The 20,196-nt window shown below is 46.2% G+C and overlaps 1 gene segment (V, D, J or C); it reads left to right on the top strand.

Moving 5' to 3' along the window:
• Positions 1-8,388: 8,388 nt before the first annotated feature.
• Positions 8,389-20,196, top strand: part of LOC119961620 — a gene marked incomplete at its 5' end in the record, with an annotated part of 30,015 nt that continues 18,207 nt past the window's right edge. The window contains 3 exon segments of the C gene segment in view: positions 8,389-8,420; positions 8,549-8,873; positions 10,063-10,106. Coding sequence covers positions 8,389-8,420; positions 8,549-8,873; positions 10,063-10,106 — 401 coding nt within the window.

A 20,196-nucleotide genomic window follows, 5' to 3' on the forward strand; every position in this document is an offset into this window, starting at 1 on the left:
GCGGCTGAGTTCCTGTGTTAGAAGGTGCTACAGGAGGAGGCAGTTGCTGCATTAGATCCTTGTGCGTCGTTGAAGCTACTAGAATTGTGCACCCGTGATGCAGGGAGAGAATGTTGAAGTTGGTGGATGGGGTGTTCGTCGAGCCGGCTGTTCTGCCCTGGATGGCGTCGAGATCTCACGTGTTGCTTGAGGGGCTCACGTGAGACCAATGGAGAATATTCAGTCAAACCCCTGACTTCTGCCGTATAGATGATGGATCGGGGTTGGGAAGTCACGAGGTGAGTTAGTCACCGCAGAATTTCCAGCCACTGACCTGCTCCTGTAGCCACATTTTTAAAATGTAAAGTTTTTGAGCAATGATAATCCCTAGGGTATTGATAGTGGGGGATTCAATCACGGTGGTATAATTTTAAATCTACGAGAGACGGTTAGAAGCTTTTTGGGATGGTCATTGCCTGACACTTGCCAGCCCAAGCCTGAATGTTGTCCAAGTCTTGCTGCACTTGAAGACAGACTTCTTCAGTATTTGAGGAGTCGAATATGGTGCAGAACAATGGATAATCACCTGCTAACATCCTCACTTCTGACCTTACGATGAAGGGCGAAGCTTGGGCCGGGGACATTTCCGAGGACACTATACGTTACTGGATGATCCTTCACACTTTTTATAAAGTTGCTGATGATCAAATGCGCAGTGATAGGGACATAATTGGCTGGGTTGTGAACGGGTCATGTTTGGTAATGTAGCACATTGTTGGGTACATGCCAGTGCTGTATCTGCACTGGAGCAAGTTGCCTGGGGTGCAGCCAGTTCTGGATCACAAACCTTCAGTATTGTTGCTATAATGTTGCCAGGGCTAATAATGTTTGTAGCGCTGTCAGTCGTTTCTTGATACCGTGTGCAGGAATCAAATGACATCCACGATGATGCAGACCACCGGAGCAGGCCGAGATGGATCATCCTCTCGGCACCTCTGGCAGAAACTTTCAGTCTTGTTTTTTGCACTGACGTGCTGGCTCCACCGTCATTGAGGAGGGGGATTTTATTGAGGCTCCTGCTCCGGTTATTTGCTTAATTATTCATTACTATTCAGGACTGGATGTGGGTGAACTGCAAAGGTAGATCCTATCCATTGAAAATAGGATCACGGTGATTGTAAATATTGACATGTACCAGTGCAGTATTAATTGAAACAGAGTGTCGTGTAATGTAAACAGAGGCAGAGTCTAGTCTAACAAAAATACAGATGGAGCCCAAATTAAAATTAACAGAGATGGAGATTAGTGCCGTAATTATTGGGGCAATGTCTGCTTCATGTAATGGCAAGTATCTCAATTTATATTCCATCTGCTGGCCAAATTTTGCAATTGCAGTTACTGTGAAAATGTTGCTGTCAGGTATGATCCATGATGTTGATGGATCAATAATTCATTTCCACAAATGTAATATCACATCGCCTTCTGCGGAGCTGCTATAATCTAAGGTTTAACTCATTGCAGGTGTTGGTGGCTAATTCTTGCGCAGTGAGGTCAGTGCCAGAGCAAAGATGCTCAATCCCTGGCCGCACGTTTTTGTTCATGTTTGTTAAATGGAGGAGTGTTTCCTGGGCCCTGTATGGAGTCCATAGGAAATTTAACATTCACCTTAACGTACATGATGTTGGGGCGAATTTGTTGGTTCATTATACCAGCTGAAAGACGGTTGGGGTCATTGTCTCCAAAGCCTCCAAGGAAGTTAAGATGGGATCTTAAATTGAAAGGGGAAATGTGGGTGTGCATGTAAGGCAGAGAGAATGCTTGTGGGAGAGACTGTGTGTGTGTGTGTTTCGCTGTGTGTGTGTGTGAAAGCGAATTTTTGCGTCTCTTTGTGTGAAGCACATCATGTTGTGTACAACTGAATTTCACTGAAGTCACAGGCATCCTTCTATTTCTAACAGATACACAACAAATATCCACTGATTTTGACACAAGTGTTGCAGATGAAGCTCCCAATTGTCGTTCTGCGTTTTCATAATCTCGGTTTGTGTCGATTTCAAAGCTGCTAAATCCACTGGTCCTGGTGGCTCACACCGGCCCACCGGAAGTGTCGTCATTTTTTCAGTTTGCTGCTGGTGACACCCAATTTTAAGGTTTAGGGACATTATGTCAAACTCAGAAGAAACCTTGAAGTGGAATATCTGGCTTCCCACTGGTTGCGTGGCTCCGGCTGCTTCGCGAAGTGGAATTTCCTTGGTCATGTGACCATCTTCCATTGAGGGACCACACGATAACCGTGCAAACCACCACTTTCTGATTGTTTTGAAGGGACTTGGAAGCTCTGTCTTTGAGAGCAATGCCGCATTTCTGATTTAGTCCCGCCAGTAAATATCCATAATGCACTGTGGACAACAAAGATGACATTTTTTGAGCTATTTTTCTTGACAGCTGCAAGTGTTCCTTGTTTCACAGACACACAACAAGATTCATAGAATCATAGAATTTACAGTGCAAAAGGAGGCTATTCGGCCCATCAAGTCCCTTGGAGAGAGCATCCTACCTAACCCGTATCTCCACCCTATCCCCACATCTCCACCCTATCTCCGTAACCCCATCTGACCTTTTTTGGATACTAATAGCCATTTAGCATAGCCAATCCACCTGTCCAGCACATCTTTGGACTGTGGTAGGAAACCGGAGCAGCTGGAGGAACCCACGCAGATACGGGGAGAATATGCAGACTCCGCACAACAGTGACCCAATGTGGAAATCGAACCGGGGACCCTGAAGCTGTGAAGCAACTGTGCTAACCATTGTACGACCTTGTTGACCTAAGGTTCTGAGAGTTTAGGCCTTATAAACCATCAGCTCGTTCTAAAGCTTGATGTTATTCCATGGACATTTTTCTGAGTCAAACAAAGGTAGTACCTGCTTTCCCCATGTCAGCATCAAGTTCTACATCAAGGCAGTCTCTCAACATTAAAACTCGGGAGCAGAATCTGCTCACTGGCTCTTAATTAGTGTGGCCATTGACGAAAGTGCAACACCTTGTCCCAAGACCACTGTTTTCCTCATGCTTGTGGTCAGAGTCCATGAGTCTCTGCAGATGATGCTTTGTTTGGATGATCGAATTTTCAACGTAGAGGAATTCTCTGATGAGCATGTATTGTGATTATGGCTCAGTTTTCATGACTGAGAGGTTGTAGAGGTTGCAGCCTGACCGAGTGTGCTAGTGGATTTCATCCTTATCTTCAGGGAAGGCGAGATCAGCAGCTTAGATCATAGAATTTACAGATCATAGAATTTACAGTGCAGAAGGAGGCCATTCAGTCCATCGAGTCTGCACCGGCTCTTGGAAAGAGCACCCTAACCAAGGTCAACACCTCCACCCTATCCCCATATCCCAGTAACCCCACCCGACACTAAGGGCAATTTTGGACACTAAGGGTAATTTATCATGGCCAATCCACCTAACCTGCACATCTTTGGACTGTGGGAGGAAACCGGAGCACCCGGAGGAAACCCACGCACACACAGGGAGGATGTGCAGACTCCGCACAGACAGTGACCTAAGCCGGAATCGAACCTGGGACCCTAGAGCTGTGAAGCGATTGTGCTATCCACAATGCTACCGTGCTGCCCTAGACCTTGAAGAGGAAGGTCCCGAATAGAGTTGGGTCAATGACACAGTCCTCTTTCACTCAACTATTCACTTAGAATCTGTCGGAAGCGGAATCATCAATCTGTGCAATACAGTGCATTCTGGCATGGAAGAAGTGAATGAGACAGGGGAGATTTAGCAGACAGCCAATTATCCACAAATCTTATAGTCCCTCCTCTGCTGATGGTGTTGAATGTTTATTTTGATTGATGTAAGTAAGGTGAAGAGGCAGAGGGAGCAGATCATGTCCAGAGTAAATCTTGCGACACAAACACCACACCTTGCTTCCAGCTATATTCGGTCTGCAAGCAGATGAAGTGTTTAAAGTGTGAAGCTAGCAATGGCCTTTCCAGTGCTGCTATGAATGAGATATGTCAATAGTTGCTGCAGTTTCCTCTGTCCACTTTGTTTTCAGATATTGGTTATGATTTTGCTTCATGAATCTCCTGTGGGATGGCTTATATCTTCCAGCAGATAAGAAGGTCACAAATGTTCAGAAACATAGTAATTATATTCATCAATCTTCATTCAATTATGAATATAAATAATTAAATTCACCAATTATGTAGTTTCACAAAAATTGGTACAGTTTTAAATTAAGTTATATGGTGCGGGTGTCGCTAGCTAGGCCATGATTTATTGTCCATCACTAATTGTCTTTCACAAAGTGGTGGTGCCCTACCTATTTAAACCTCCGCAGTCACTCTGGTATCGGTACATCGACGGTGCTGTTAGGGAGGGAGTTCTAGTCGTTTGAACTAGCGACAGCGAAAATTATGCGATATATTTCCAAGTCAGGATAGTGAGTGAGTTGGAGGGGAATTTCCAGGTGGTGACCTTCCCATGTGTCAGCTGCCTTTTCCTTCTAGAAGGTAATGTGCCACGGTTGAGAAGGCTTTTTAAATGAGACTTGATGGGTTTCTGCGGTGCATCTTGTGGATGGTAAATTATTGTCATTGTTCATCGGTGGTGGATAGAACCTTGCCTCCCACATCTCCTCTAAACTTTGCCCCACGGACCTTAAACCTATGCTCCCTGGTGACAGACCTCTCCACGCTGGAAATGCGTTCCTGCCCATCCATTCTATCCATGTCCCTCATAAGAGTGTTTGCACATAGGATGACAATCAAACGGGCTGCTTTGGCCTGGATGGTGTCAAGCTTTTTCAATGTTGTTGCAGCTGCACCCAGCCAGGCAACTGGAGAGTATTCAATTACACTCCTGACTTGTGCCTTGTAGATGGTGAACAGGCTTTGGGAGTCAGGAGGTGAGTTGCTCGCCACAGGCTTCTTAGACCCTGACCAGATAATGTCGCCTCAGCATTTATATGGTCATTCCAGGACAGCTTCTGGTCAATGGTAACCCCAGGGTATTGATAATGGAGTATTCAGCGATAGCAATATCACTGAATGTTAGGGAGAGTTTGTTAGATTCTATTTTGCTGAAGATGGTCATTGTTTAGGACTTCCGTGGCGAATGTTACCAATTATCACAACTCACAAAGTTAAATAATTATATTAATCAATTATGATCAACTCACAACATGCATAGTTGCATTCACCAATTATTTTCTGCATTTGGTTTTACAAAATGTAAATGCAATTCATTTAAGGGAGGTGGATTTGAGACCAGGAAGAGATCAGCCATTATGATTGAATGGTGGAGCAGGCTGGAAGGGCTGAATTTCCGACTTCTGCTCCTAATTCCTATGTTCCTATAATTTATTGAGATTAAACTTCATTGAGATAGCATTGACCGTTCTGTTAGTAAGAAGTAACATCTACATCAGGATTCAATGTGAAATGGAATTAAACCGCACCGAGGATAATGTGCAGCTACCCAGCAGCCTCTGCGCTGTATTGGTCAGTAATCACCTCATCGTCAAACAGAATCGCCGGACTGGAGTGTGAGATAATTTTTGAAGTGTCGGTAAAAATTAAAATACCTGTACCTTATGTGACGTTAATGAATCCTTAAATCCCGATTTGTTATTACACTGTTTTGGAAAGTAATTCAACGTCTGCAGCTGTCCACTGAGTTTTACAGGATTTCTGTTTTCAGTCTGGTGTCTTCATTAATTTGGGTAGGGACATCTGGAGTGAATTATTGTACATGAAATGACCACATGCACACAATATTCCACCCGTCCATCCCCACTGTAATAACGTTCCCGCTTTCTGTCTTTGAGATGAAGATTCACCATCAGCGGAGAAGAATCACCAGGACCGCAGGAATATCTCCAGTTTCCTCTTAGTGATGTCCAGCTCGTCAGTTCCCGATAGTCTGGGGATGGAACTCACCCAGAAAAGCTGGAACCACCGAATTTATTAGACTGACACAAATTATGAAGGACCTGCTTTAATTTATCAAGCGCAAAATTAAGAATGTAGAACAACATCTTTCAGACCATCTATCCATGCATCCATCAACCACATTCATTACTTCCTTAATAAAAAATATTCAGGCAGACAACGAACATCCATCCCTACATAAACATAGTCATCCCTTTATCTTTGGGCATGTGGTGGTGTAGTATTCATGTTATTGTACCAGTAATCCAAAGGCCCAGGCTAATTCTGTGGGGACTCAGGTACAAATCCCATCATGGCCGGTGGTGGAGTTTGAATTCAATTAATAAATCTGGAATACATACTAATGGTGACCATGGAATCCCCTCTGCATCATCAATGAAGGGAATCTGACATCCCTCCCTGGTCTCACCTACATGTGGCTCCAGTCAGACAGCAACATGTCTGAATCTTCAGTTCCTTCTGAGCTGGCCCACTCAGTTCAACAGCAATTAGGGACAGGGATCACATGGTGGGCTTGCCAGTGAGTCCCACATTCCATGGAAGAATAAAGGGAAAAAAACATAAATGCACATGTTTATCTATTACAAAATGTATCCCGTCTGATTGTCTGAATGTATTTCTATCCATCATCACAATGTTATGAGGTGTGGGAGAGATCCTCCAGCCGGTTAGTGTTGTTAAGAGAGGCTAGAAAATCTGGATAACTCTCCTTTCCTTAGAGATGGGAACAGTTCAAATAAGTTCGCAATTTAAAACATAAAAAGATCTCCAGTACTGTTGCTGGGTAGATTTGTTTATAAATAGTCCTCATTGACAATGTTAAGAGTTTGAAGTTGGCTTGCAGCCAAGCAGTCAGTACTGAGCCAACAGATCTCTGAAAAACAATCCAGATGCTTCCTGTAAACAACATTGAACATTCGAGCCTCCCTGACTGCAGGCGGCTGGATTGCTGCCAAATACTGTGTGGGGCAGATTAGCCTGAATATGAATGGATTAAATGGGATTTATCCATTCAAACAATAAATGTTTCAGTCTCACATGAACTAAACGTTTTAAATGGTGATCCATGCAAAGAAATATATTCACTGAATGTTTTGTTCACTCTGAGATTAAACATGATCGGAAAATAGTAATCTGACCAGATGCTATTTAATTTATATTAGTTCTGAGTAAAGGTCACTCTAGCTATTAAAGTCCGTTTGTTAAGAACCGAATGAAGTGAGAGTGAGTGCTGTTGATGGACCTAATCCATAAGTTCAATAAGATGACTCCAATTACAAAAAATAAAATAAAATAAATTAAAAGTAAATAAACTGCATTGAACTCGCGGGGAATCCAGGAATATTCTCCGAGTTGTTGATCTCCGTTAAACGGAGGCGTCTCTTATACCCGATTAACACCGTGTTCTGTGCAGTTTAATTTGTCTGGATTTCAATAATTTAACAGTCCCTCTTATTGCTGCCAACGAGTGGAGAAATGACCAGTTCATGGCCTGCTTTAGTGGAGAATAAAACATTTATTCTTCTGATATTGCTTAATCTGCCGCAAAGTCCTGATGTCCTGTGTTCCCAACACCAGTGAATGTTAGACAGCCGGTGGTCAGTAAAATTAGCGGCAATGATTTGGATGCTGAAGGATAACTTTGCTGATCGCCGCGTCCGTTTTGATTCATTAACTTCTCTGTCAAAAGCTGGAATGAATTTTATGTTTCTCTGTCAACTCACTGCTGAATTATCAGGCAAGCGGCTTCTTTACCGTTAATGTTCACCGGACTGTCTGAGGCTCAGGGGCAGTTCGAAAAATACCAGGAGAAACATGGTGTAATGTGAGGAGTTCCTACTTATCTACAGACCCACATTGTACAGTGATCGCCATCCGCACTGGAAATTGAATCACTTTGTTCATCCCCGCATTTAGTTACATTTCCTCTGATAAATGATACTTTATTGCTCTAATGGGATAGAGACCGAGAGTGTTGCAAATCAGACTGACAGACGATTTATTCCCTGACAATATAATTTAAACTGTTTAGGTTCAGCCCCTGATATTGGAGTGTCGAAATAAAGAGACTGAATTTACAATGGATTAGGTTTTTATTACCAGGTGGGCAAATGTAATTTCGCCATTAGGATTAGGAGAGACATTACAAATAATCCATTCAGACAAACAAATATCCCGATACAGATAAATGTTTATTTTAATAATAACCTATAGTAAATCTCTGTGTCCATTCTGTTGGGGGTGTGGAAGGTGGGACGTGGATCCAGTCGCCGCCTCCACCAGGGAATCAACAGCGGCGCCTGGAAAGCCGCCCCCTTCTGCCGGGTATTTAAATGCCGCTCACTGGGACCCGAATCCAACAGTCCGGGAGCTGGTTTGTTCACTGAGTTCCTGACACAACCATTTCCCCCAAATGACCAGAAGGATGAGGTGGGCCATTTCTCTCAGTTTGTTGCTGACTTTCTTATCCCGTGAGTAGTTTTTATTGTCCAAGTCTCTCACTGTTACTGTCTCAGTGTTAGTCTCTCTCTGGAATGTTCCAGAGTCACCAATCATTTCACCAGCATTAATCCTCGGGCTTTTTGATATATTTTTACAGGTGTCCAGTCGGATATTGTATTGACTCAGCCAGAGGCAGAGACCGGGCGTCCCGGAGGCTCCCTGACACTGACGTGTAAAACCAGCGGCTTCGATCTCAACGGCGACTACACGCACTGGGTCCGGCAGGTTCCCGGACAGGGGCTGGAGTGGCTGGCTGCCTACTATCGCTCATCCAGTCAGTACTACGCCTCAGCGATTCAAGGCCGATTCACCGCTTCCAAAGACCTTTCAAACAGCATCTTCTCTTTGGCCATGACGAACCTGAAGACCGAAGACACCGCAATCTATTACTGTGCAAGAGACCACAGCGAGAGGAACCAGGGCTGGACCCGTTCAAGAACATCTCGACAGGGAATTCAACAACGTCCATCATAACCTGAAGGTCAGTACTTGTTTTAAATGTAATGTTAATATCAGTGAACCAGATTCCAAGCTGTTCCCTACAAAATTAGTCTAGAGAAAATGTAATCGTAAAATCTAACAAACCAACGTACTTAATGTGGTGAGACTTTAGCTAGTGTGTTTATCTTCTCTGATAACAGTTGTAGCGATGTCTAAATATAATGTTATCTTGAATATGTCTGTTACACGGAGGAGACCTTTGTGAAATGTTGCATGAATTCTAAACGTGATCAGAATTACGCATCTATTTGAAGTGAATATTGAGCAGCAGGATTGAACAGAGAGTGAGTGCAGTTTTTGTGCGGGTGTCTGTCACTGTGACTACAGTGGGTCACAGTGCTGTGCACAGCGACATCCTCATACAAAAACCTCAGTGATAGAGTTTGTTCAAATTGGTGATCAGCACCACAGCAGATTGTCAAAGAAAACGCAAATTAAATCAAATAATAGGTGGAAGTACCATTGCTGTAAAAAAAATAACATTTTCATTTCATTAGTATTATTGATCATATTATATCAGGGGTATTAAAAGTATTCCAACTCCTTTTACGACTAGAACAACCAGTCTAGGTTGAAATATCTCACTTGTTCACTGCTGGGCGATTCGGAATCACGTTTTTGAGTGAGCAGTGAAATTAAATCTCTGTGTTTTACAGTTAACAGTCTGCCGCAGTATTTAACACGCTGTGTCTCACTGTGATAACTGGGGCACAGCAGTTACTGTCAATACAAAAAGCCCCTCAGCACTAATTAACTGAGGCTAGCTCAGTGCTCGCTTTTACAATCCAACTTTATTCACGGTGAAATATTATTTATGTTCAAAACTGTCTAATTACATATTTCAATATTGTTAATTATGTGATAATCACCCAATTATCAGTAGATGGTTTGAATGCCATACACATGTGTTACTCTGTGACACATTAAACATTCGGATCATTTACGAAGTGTGAACGATATCCACCAATATAATTATAATCACAGGAAGATCTATCGTGGCTTTACTTTGCCTCTGGTTTGTGAATATTAAAAGTAATAGTGGATTTCTATCTATTTTGTGCAGGTTCGGTTATTGTATGGAGCTGCCCAGAGAATGTGACATTGTGACTATCTGGGCTACTGGGGACAAGGCACCATGGTGACGGTGACTGCAGGTAAGAACCATTCAATTATTTGCTAACTGTTTTACTTCAGTCGTTGTTTTATATTTTTGTCAGTTTTAAAAATTAATTCGTTCACTGAAATGTGGTTTGGTGGATTCTGTATTGAGATGTTTTGCAATGTTTCATATGATTCTACTGAAAAATGTTATAGAATTAAGCGATTTTTGACAAAAAGATGCTGCTGAGGGATGCAGTCCCTGGTTGTTGTAGTGTGGTGTTTATTTTCTGAGGATACAGTGTATTGGGTTACTTTAAATACCTAAACGTTGTTATTAAACAGTTTGGCGTTTCTGCAGTGTTTAATCCAGGTTGCATCTGATGGGTTTAGATTTTATAACCTGATACAACATCTACTGATACTGTTTGAAATATTACACAATATTAATTAAATGTGGCAAAGTAAGGGCAGCACGGTGGCCTAGTGGTTAGCACAACCGCCTCACGGCGCTGTGGTCCCAGGTTCGATCCCGGCTCTGGGTCACTGTCTGTGTGGAGTTTGCACATTCTCCCCGTGTCTGCGTGGGTTTCGCCCCCACAACCCAAAAATGTGCAGAGTAGGTGGATTGGCCATGCTAAATTTCCCCTTAATTGGAAAAAATAATTGGGTAATCTAAATTTAAAAAGAAAAAAAAAATGTGGCAAAGTTCCAATCTTGATTTATTGAACATAATCTACGTGCTCAAAATGCCGGTGGCAATGTTACATATTTCTGTTTAATTTAATTGTAATTAATTCGTTTGGTGATGAGCTGGTTGGCTGTATATTTTATCGAGGTTTTGCTGCAATGTTGCAATTGGTTCTGTTGAATGTTTTTGTCGAAGTGACTTGCTTCTCCATAAAATGAGTTTCAGCCGCTAAATGATGTGTTTGATGTTTTCCTGCTGTGGAGATTGTGTGTCCGGGTGACATTGAATCTTTAGAATTTGTGAAAAGATTTGGCGTTTCACATTGTTTCTGCATTGTTCCTGCATTGTCCCTGCATTGTTTCTGCATTGTTTCTGCATTGTTTAAACTCGGTGACATTGAGCTAGCAGTTACACGTTTTCTCGTTGAATGCCAACAGTCCAAGCGTTTGAATGTTTTGAAGTAAGACTGTAGAGTGTAGTGTAGACAGACAATCGGCTGGTTTGGGAATTAAGAAAAAAATTAAGATATAAACTTAGAACAAGTTTTGAATGTTAGTTGATAATTACAGAATAACCCACGTTTACAACAATCATTCAGAACATATTTCAGAAACTGTTGATTAACAATTTTGAAAATTGGAGGGTCAACTGGTGCAATTTAAACAAATAAAATGTGGTCATATAACATATCAACCAAAGATGTTTTATATTAATATCATTAATCATCAATAACCTTTCACAATTCAGCTGCAATTTGCGCACTATTAACATGGCCGGCAAAGTTAATGGGTTGGGAACATTTCTTGATTCAATTAAATCGGAATTTTACATTGCAGTTGGGCAATATATGGATCCAGTTATAATATTCGTACAGTGCGACGCAACTATATCATTCATTCAATTCCATGTGTAGTTGGATAGCAAGATAATTGGCATTAATCTGATCATGTGGAAGTGGCTGACGTTCAAGGAATTGTTCATATGGTTCGACTTGAATTGTCGGATTGTTAACTGCATTTGGTGAGTGATTGAAAAGTAAAGGCTTGAAATTCAAATAGATAAATTTAATCACAGAAGGTAAAAATTAGCTGGACAAAAAGTAATAACATCTTGTCTCAATTTCTGTGCTGTACATAGGTTAGATTTATAGGAAACAGAAATGGCAAAATAGAAGAATAGATTTGATCTGAGCCTTGGTTAATCCTTATTAAATATTAAATTTAACAGAAAATCTCGAATTAACTTGCACATTATATTTCAGTACTGCAGAGGATCTGGATGAATTGTTTTCACTGTGGTTTACGCTGATTACTTCGGATCTCCTTTAATGAAGCATTATATTAATAATTAAATTGCTTGGATTGTCTGAATCATTCAATCTAGGAAACAGCTTTATTGATCCCAAACTGCCAGGGGCATTATTTATTTATCTATGTAGTTTCACGCGGGAGTCCTGCTTTAACAAGCAGATGATGTTACGTGTCCCGATCGCAGTTACTGCAATGTCAACCTGATTAAAAATATTTAAAATACTCCACTCATAAGTTTATCATGTGAATTACACTCTGAGAATAAATGGAATTTAAGATTTATAAACATGCTCTGAAATGTGCATATTGAACATTTTTGTAGGTTAAAAGAGTGTAGTTGGAGTAAAGGTAAAATATAAAATTAATTAGATTCAATTAAAAGTAATAATATTCTTTATTATTGTCACAAGTAGGCTTGCATTAACACTGCAATGAAGTTACTGTGAAAATCCCCTAGACGCCACACCCCAGCGTCTGTTTGGGCACACAGAGTGTTCACCTAACATGTCTGAATACTTCCACCCAGAAATTCAACATTGTATTCTTTAACACTTCTTAAGATTGAATTAAATTATTTAGCAAAGTTCCAGGCAGAAACAAGTTTTTTTATTTATTGTTTTAATATTGAGTACACATCACCTCATGGAAGAACTGACAATTAACAATAAATTACAATATAATACTACTGCTAATTAATTAAACATTAATGACCTCCGACAATTGAGTTGCAGACTGGTGCGCAAAATATCAAAGCTGTCAAAGAATTTGAAATTGTATCGAAAATGTATTTTGCAAATAATACGTTTCTTTACTCGGATGTTTCACCTCGATTATGTTGTTGATCAAGTTTAATTAAGAAATTAGATACATCAGGCAATCGGTTTTCAATGTGAATATTTCCCAGTTTTTTTAATTCTCACCATGTCCCTGAAACTCTGTTACTCCTCTCAATCTGTAATATTTGATGCGCTCATTTTCAGCAAAATTCTGTTTTGCCCAAATTTCGAAATTTGAGAAAGAAAGGGACAAATAGTTGAGGGAGTTTTCAGATGATGATCAATTAATTTCGAAGAAGTTAGAGAATTATTGTTGTGGTCAATTCTGCTACTGATCAATCGGAATCAAACAATTTGAATGAATTTGGCAGGTTGAACAGATCTATCTGCTGGGAACCCGATTGTTGCACCGTTTGTGTTTGTTCAGTTTCTGTGCGCGGGGTCATTGTGTTGGGATCAGGAACCTTCCTGACTGGTTGTAAACCTTCTGCTTCGTTCTCCTGTATTTCCCAGTGAAATTTGATTTCTTTAAAAGGCTTATATCTGTGAGAAATGTGAATCTTTAACTTGGTGTTTGATATGGTGCCACAGATATTGCTCTCTCACACCCACACACAAACACATTGTCAAACACACACAGGTTCTTTCCCCCTCCTCCCCCCCCCCCCCCCCCCCCCCCCCCCCCACCCTCATCTGTCTGCCTCTCTCTCTCTTACTCACACACAAACACTGTCAACAATCTTTCTCTCCCCCACACACAGGCTCTTTCTCTCGCTACCACACACACACTCTCTCTCAAACACGCAATGTCTTTCACAAAACCGTTCTCTCCCACACACAAACACACAGACACGTTGCTAAACACATATGGGATCTCTCTCTCTTTCTCTGTCTGTCACACATACACACTCAAACACACACTGTCTTTCACAAGATATTTCTCTCCCAAACACGCACTTACACACACATTATCAAACACACACAGTCTCTCTCTCCCTCTCTCTGTCTCTTCCCCCGCCCTCTCTCTCTTTCTCCCTTTCTCTCTCTCCCTCCCCCTCTGTCTGGCACACTCAACCACAGTTTTTCACAAAATCGTTATATCCCCACACGGAGACACCGACACACAAACACATTGTTAAACACACGTTGTCTCTCTCTCTCTCTCTCTCTCTCACACTCCCTCCCTCTCTCTCTCTCTCTTTCACTCTCTAAACCCCCTCTTTCTCTATCTGTTTATCTCTCTCTGACACACTCAAACATACAGTTTTTCACAAAATCCTTCTCTGCACACACCCACACACAAATACACTGCAAAAAACAGAGTCTCTTTCTCTCTCTGTCTCCCTCTCTCTCTCCCTCATTCCCACACACACAGTCTCTCTCTCTCTCTCTCTCCCTCATACCCCCCCCCCCACACACACACACAGACTCTCTCTGTCTCTCTCTCTCTCCCTCATCCCCACACACACACGCACACAGTCTCTCTCTCTCTCTCTCCCTCATACCCCCCCCCCCCACACACACACAGTCTCTTTCTCTCTCTCTCTTTCTCTGTCTCTCTCTCTCCCTCATATCCCCCCCCCCCCCACACACACACTCTCTCTCTCTCTCTCTCTCTCTGTCTCTCTCTCTCTCTCCCTCATCCCCACACACACACGCACACAGTCTCTCTCTGTCTCTCTCTCTCCCTCATACCCCCCCCCCACACACACACACAGTCTCTCTCTCTCTCTCTATCTCTGTCTCTGTCTCTCTCCCTCTCCCTCATACCCACACGCACACAGTCTCTCTCTCTGAATCTCTCTCCCCCTCATACCCCCCGCCACACACACACACACACACAGTCTCTCTCTCTTTCTCTCTCTTCCTGTCTCTCTCCCTCTCCATCATACCCACACACACGCACACACAGTCTCTCTTCTCTGTCTCTCTCTCTCCCTCAACCCCCCCCCCCCCCCCCCCAAACACAACACACACAGTCTCTCTCTCTTTCTCTGTCTCTCTCTCTCCCTCATACCCCCCCCCCCCCCCCCCACACAGACACACAGTCTCTCTCTCTCTCTTTCTCTGTCTCTCTCTCTCTCCCTCATTACCCCCCCCCCCCCCCCCACGCACACACAAAGTCTATCTCTTTCTCTGCCTCTCTCTCCCTCATATCCACACACACCGTCTCTCTCTCTCCCTTTCTCTCTCTCACACACACACGCCATTCACTCAAACACACATTGCCTTTCACAAAGTCATTCTCTCCCACACACCCACACACACATTCATTCTCAAACACACACAGGCACTTTCTCTCGCACAAACACATCCACACTGTCTTCCAAAATATCTTTCCCTCTCTCACATGCGCACAAAGACAAACATACTCTCTGACACACACCAACACACACAGGAACAAGAGCCCTCACACACACATTCTCTCTAGCAGACAGAACCAACCCTCACCCAGCCTCACTCACCCACCCTCACCCAGCCTCACTCACCCACCCTCACCCAGCCTCACTCACCCACCCTCACTAACCAACACTCACCCAGCCACACTCACCCACCCTCACTAACCAACCCTCACCCAGCCTCACTCACCCACCCTCACAAACCAACCCTCACCCAGCTTCACTCACCCACCCTCACTAACCAACCCTCACCCACCCTCACTAACCAACCCTCACCCAGCCTCACTCACCCACCCTCACTAACCAACCCTCACCCACCCTCACTAACCAACCCTCACCCAGCCTCACTCACCCAGCCGCACTCACCCACCCTCACCCAGCCTCACACACCCACCCTCACCCAGCCTCACTCACCCACCCTCACTAACCAACCCTCACCCAGCCTCACTCACCCACCCTCACTAACCAACCCTCACCCACCCTCACTAACCAACCCTCACCCAGCCTCACTCACGGACCCTCACTAACCAACCCTCACCCAGCCTCACTCACCCACCCTCACTAACCAACCCTCACCCAGCCTCACTCACCCACCCTCACTAACCAGCCCTCACCCGGCCTCACTCACCCACCCTCACTAACCAACCCTCACCCAGCCTCACTCACCCAACCCTCACTAACCAACCCTCACCCAGCCTCACTCACCCACCCTCACTAACCAACCCTCACCCAGCCTCACTCACCCACCCTCACACAGCCTCACCCACCCACCCTCACTAACCAACCCTCACTCAGTCTCACTCACCCATCCTCACTAACTAACCCTCACCCAGCCTCACTCACCCACCCTCACTAACCAACCCTCACCCACCCTCACTAACCAACCCTCACCCACCCTCACTAACAAACCCTCACCCAGCCTCGCTCACTCACCCTCACTAACCAACCCTCACCCAGCCTCACTCACCCACCCTCACTAACCAACCTTCACCCAGCCTCACTCACCCACCCTCACTAACCAACCCTCACCCAGCCTCACTCACCCACCCTCACTAACCAACCCTCACTCAGCCTCACTCACCCACCCTCACCCAGCCTCACTCACCCACCCTCACTAACCAACCCTCACCCAGCCTCACTCACCCACCCTCACTAACCAACCCTCACCCAGCCTCACTCACCCAGCTGCACTCACCCACCCTCACCCAGCCTCACTCACCCACCCTCACCCAGCCTCACTCACCTACCCTCACAAACCAACCCTCACCCAGCCTCACTCACCCACCCTCACTAACCAACCCTCACCCAGCCTCACTCACCCACCCTCACTAACCAATCCTCACCCACCCTCATTCACCCTCACTAACCAACCCTCACACAGCCTCACTCACCCACCCTCACTAACCAACCCTCACTCAGCCTCACTCACCCACCCTCACCCAGCCTCACTCACCCACCCTCACTAACCAACCCTCACCCAGCCTCACTCACCCACCCTCACTAACCAATCCTCACCCACCCTCATTCACCCTCACTAACCAACCCTCACACAGCCTCACTCACCCACCCTCACTAACCAACCCTCACCCAGCCTCACTCACCCACCCTCACTAACCAGCCCTCACCCGGCCTCACTCACCCACCCTCACTAACCAACCCTCACCCAGCCTCACTAACCAACCCTCACCCAGCCTCACTCACCCACCCTCACTAACCAGCCCTCACCCGGCCTCACTCACCCACCCTCACTAACCAACCCTCACCCAGCCTCACTCACCCACCCTCACTAACCAACCCTCACCCAGTCTCACTCACCCACCCTCACTAACCAACCCCCACCCAGCCTCACTCACCCACCCTCACACAGCCTCACCCACCCACCCTCACTAACCAACCCTCACCCAGTCTCACTCACCCACCCTCACTAACTAACCCTCTCCCAGCCTCACTCACCCACCCTCACTAACCAACCCTCACCCAGCCTCACACACCCACCCTCACTAACCAACCCTCACCCACCCTCACTCACCCACCCTCACTAACCAACCCTCACCCAGCCTCGCTCACCCACCCTCACTAACCAACCCTCACCCAGCCTCACTCACCCACCCTCACTCACCAACCCTCACCCAGCTTCACACACCCACCCTCACTAACCAATCCTCACCCAGCCTCACTCACCCACCCTCACTAACTAACCCTCTCCCAGCCTCACTCACCCACCCTCACTAACCAACCCTCACCCAGCCTCACACACCCACCCTCACTAACCAACCCTCACCCACCCTCACTCACCCACCCTCACTAACCAACCCTCACCCAGCCTCGCTCACCCACCCTCACTAACCAACCCTCACCCAGCCTCACTCACCCACCCTCACTCACCAACCCTCACCCAGCTTCACACACCCACCCTCACTAACCAATCCTCACCCAGCCTCACTGACCCACCCTCACTAACCAACCCTCACCCAGCCTCACTCGCCCACCCTCACACAGCCTCACCCACCCACCCTCACTAACCAACCCTCACCCACCCTCACTCACCAACCCTCACCCAGCCTCACTCACCCACCCTCACTAACCAACCCTCACCCAGCCTCACCCACCCATCCTCACTAACCAACCCTCACCCAGCCTCACTCACCCACCCTCACTAACCAACCCTCACGCACCCTCACTCACCCACCCTCACTAACCAACCCTCACCCAGCCTCACTCACCCACCCTCACTAACTAACCCTCACCCAGCCTCACTCACCCACCCTCACTAACCAACCCTCACCCAGCCTCACTCACCCACACTCACTAACCAACCCTCACTCAGCCTCATTCACCCACCCTCACCCAGCCTCACTCACCCACCCTCACTAACCAACCCTCACCCAGCCTCACTCACCCACCCTCACTAGCCAACCCTCACCCACCCTCACTCACCCACCCTCACCCAGCCTCACTCACCCACCCTCACTAACCAACCCTCACCCAGCCTCACTCACCCACCCTCGCTAACCAACCCTCACCCAGTCTCACACACCCACCCTCACTAACCAACCCTCACCCAGCCTCACTCACCCACCCTCACTAACCAATCCTCACCCAGCCTCACTCACCCACCCTCACTAACCAACCCCTACCCAGCCTCACTCACCCACCCTCACTAACCAACCCTCACCCAGCCTCACTCACCCACCCTCACTAACCAACCCTCACCCAGCCTCACTCACCCACCCTCACTAACCAACCCTCACCCAGCCTCACTCACCCACCCTCACTAACCAACCCTCACCCAGTCTCACACACCCACCCTCACTAACCAACACTCACCCAGCCTCACTCACCCACACTCAGTCGCCACACTCACTCACCAACTCTCACTCACACTCACTCACACTTACTCACCAACCCTCACCCACCCTCATTCACTCTCACTCACTCGCCCACCCTCACCCACACTCACATTCACTCACCCACACTCAACCACCCCACTCACTCACACTCACTCACCAGCCCTCACCCACCCTCACTCATTCATCCCCACTCACCCTCACTCACCCTCATTGACTCTCACTCACTCACCCACCCTACCCACACTCACACTCACGCACCCTCACTCACCAACCCTCACTGACACTCACTCACCCACACTCAACTACCCCACTCACACTCACTCACCCTCACTCACCAACCCTCACTCACCCTCACTCACCAACCCTCTCCCACCCTCACTCACTCACACTCATTCACCTACACTGAATCACCCACTCACACTCATTCACCCCCACTCACCCTCACTCACCAACCTTCACGCACCCTCATTCACTCTCACTCACTCACCCACCCTACCCACACTCACTCAACTCACTGACCCTCACTCACCAACCCTCACTGACACTCACTCACCCACACTCAACTACCCCACTCACACTCACTCACCCTCACTCACCAACCCTCACTCACCCTCACTCACCAACCATCTCCCACCCTCACTCACTCGCACTCATTCACCCACACTGAATCACCCACTCACACTCATTTACCCCCACTCACCCTCACTCACCAACCCTCACCACCCTCATTCACTCTCACTCACTCACCCACCCTACCCACACTCACTCACACTCACTGACCCTCACTCACCAACCCTCACTGACACTCGCTCACCCACACTCAACTACCCCACTCACACTCACTCACCCTCACTCACCAACCCTCACTCACACTCACTCACCAGTCCTTACTCACTCACATTCACTTATTCACTCACTCCACACAACTTAATTCACTCCCCTCACTCAACCAGTCTCACACACCCACCCTCGCTCACTTTTCATAACTCACCCACCCTCACTCACCCACACTCATTCACCCTCACTCATCCACCCTCTTTACTCAACCCCATTTCCCCGCCCTCACTGAGCCTCACCTTCATTCACCTACCTTCACTCACTCAGTAGGCCTCATTCACACATGCTCACTCACACACTGTCACTCACTCTCCATCACTCATCCACCCTCCATTACTCACGCAGCCACATTCATGAAGCTCAGCTCACCCAAACTCTCACTCAACACCAAACCGCCCACCCATGTATTTACATGATGTGGTGATGCCGGCGTTGGACTGGGGTGAGCTCAGTAAGAAGTCTGACAACACTAGATTAAAGTCCAACAGGTTTGTTTCAAACACGAGCTTTCAGAGCGCAGCTCCTTCCTCAGGTGAGTGAAAAGGTAGGTTCCAGAAATATATACAGACAGAAATCTGTATGCATGTTTCTGGAACATACCTCTTCATTCGGGCAGCACGGTAGCATGGTGGTTAGCATAAATGCTTCACAGCTCCAGGGTCCCAGGTTCGATTCCCGGCTGGGTCACTGTCTGTGCGGAGTCTACACGTCCTCCCCGTGTGTGCGTGGGTTTCCTCTGGGTTCTCCGGTTTCCTCCCACAGTCCAAAGATGTGTGGGTTAGG

The sequence above is a fragment of the Scyliorhinus canicula genome, unplaced genomic scaffold (genome assembly GCF_902713615.1).
Source record: "Scyliorhinus canicula unplaced genomic scaffold, sScyCan1.1, whole genome shotgun sequence".
Lineage (NCBI taxonomy): Eukaryota > Metazoa > Chordata > Chondrichthyes > Carcharhiniformes > Scyliorhinidae > Scyliorhinus > Scyliorhinus canicula.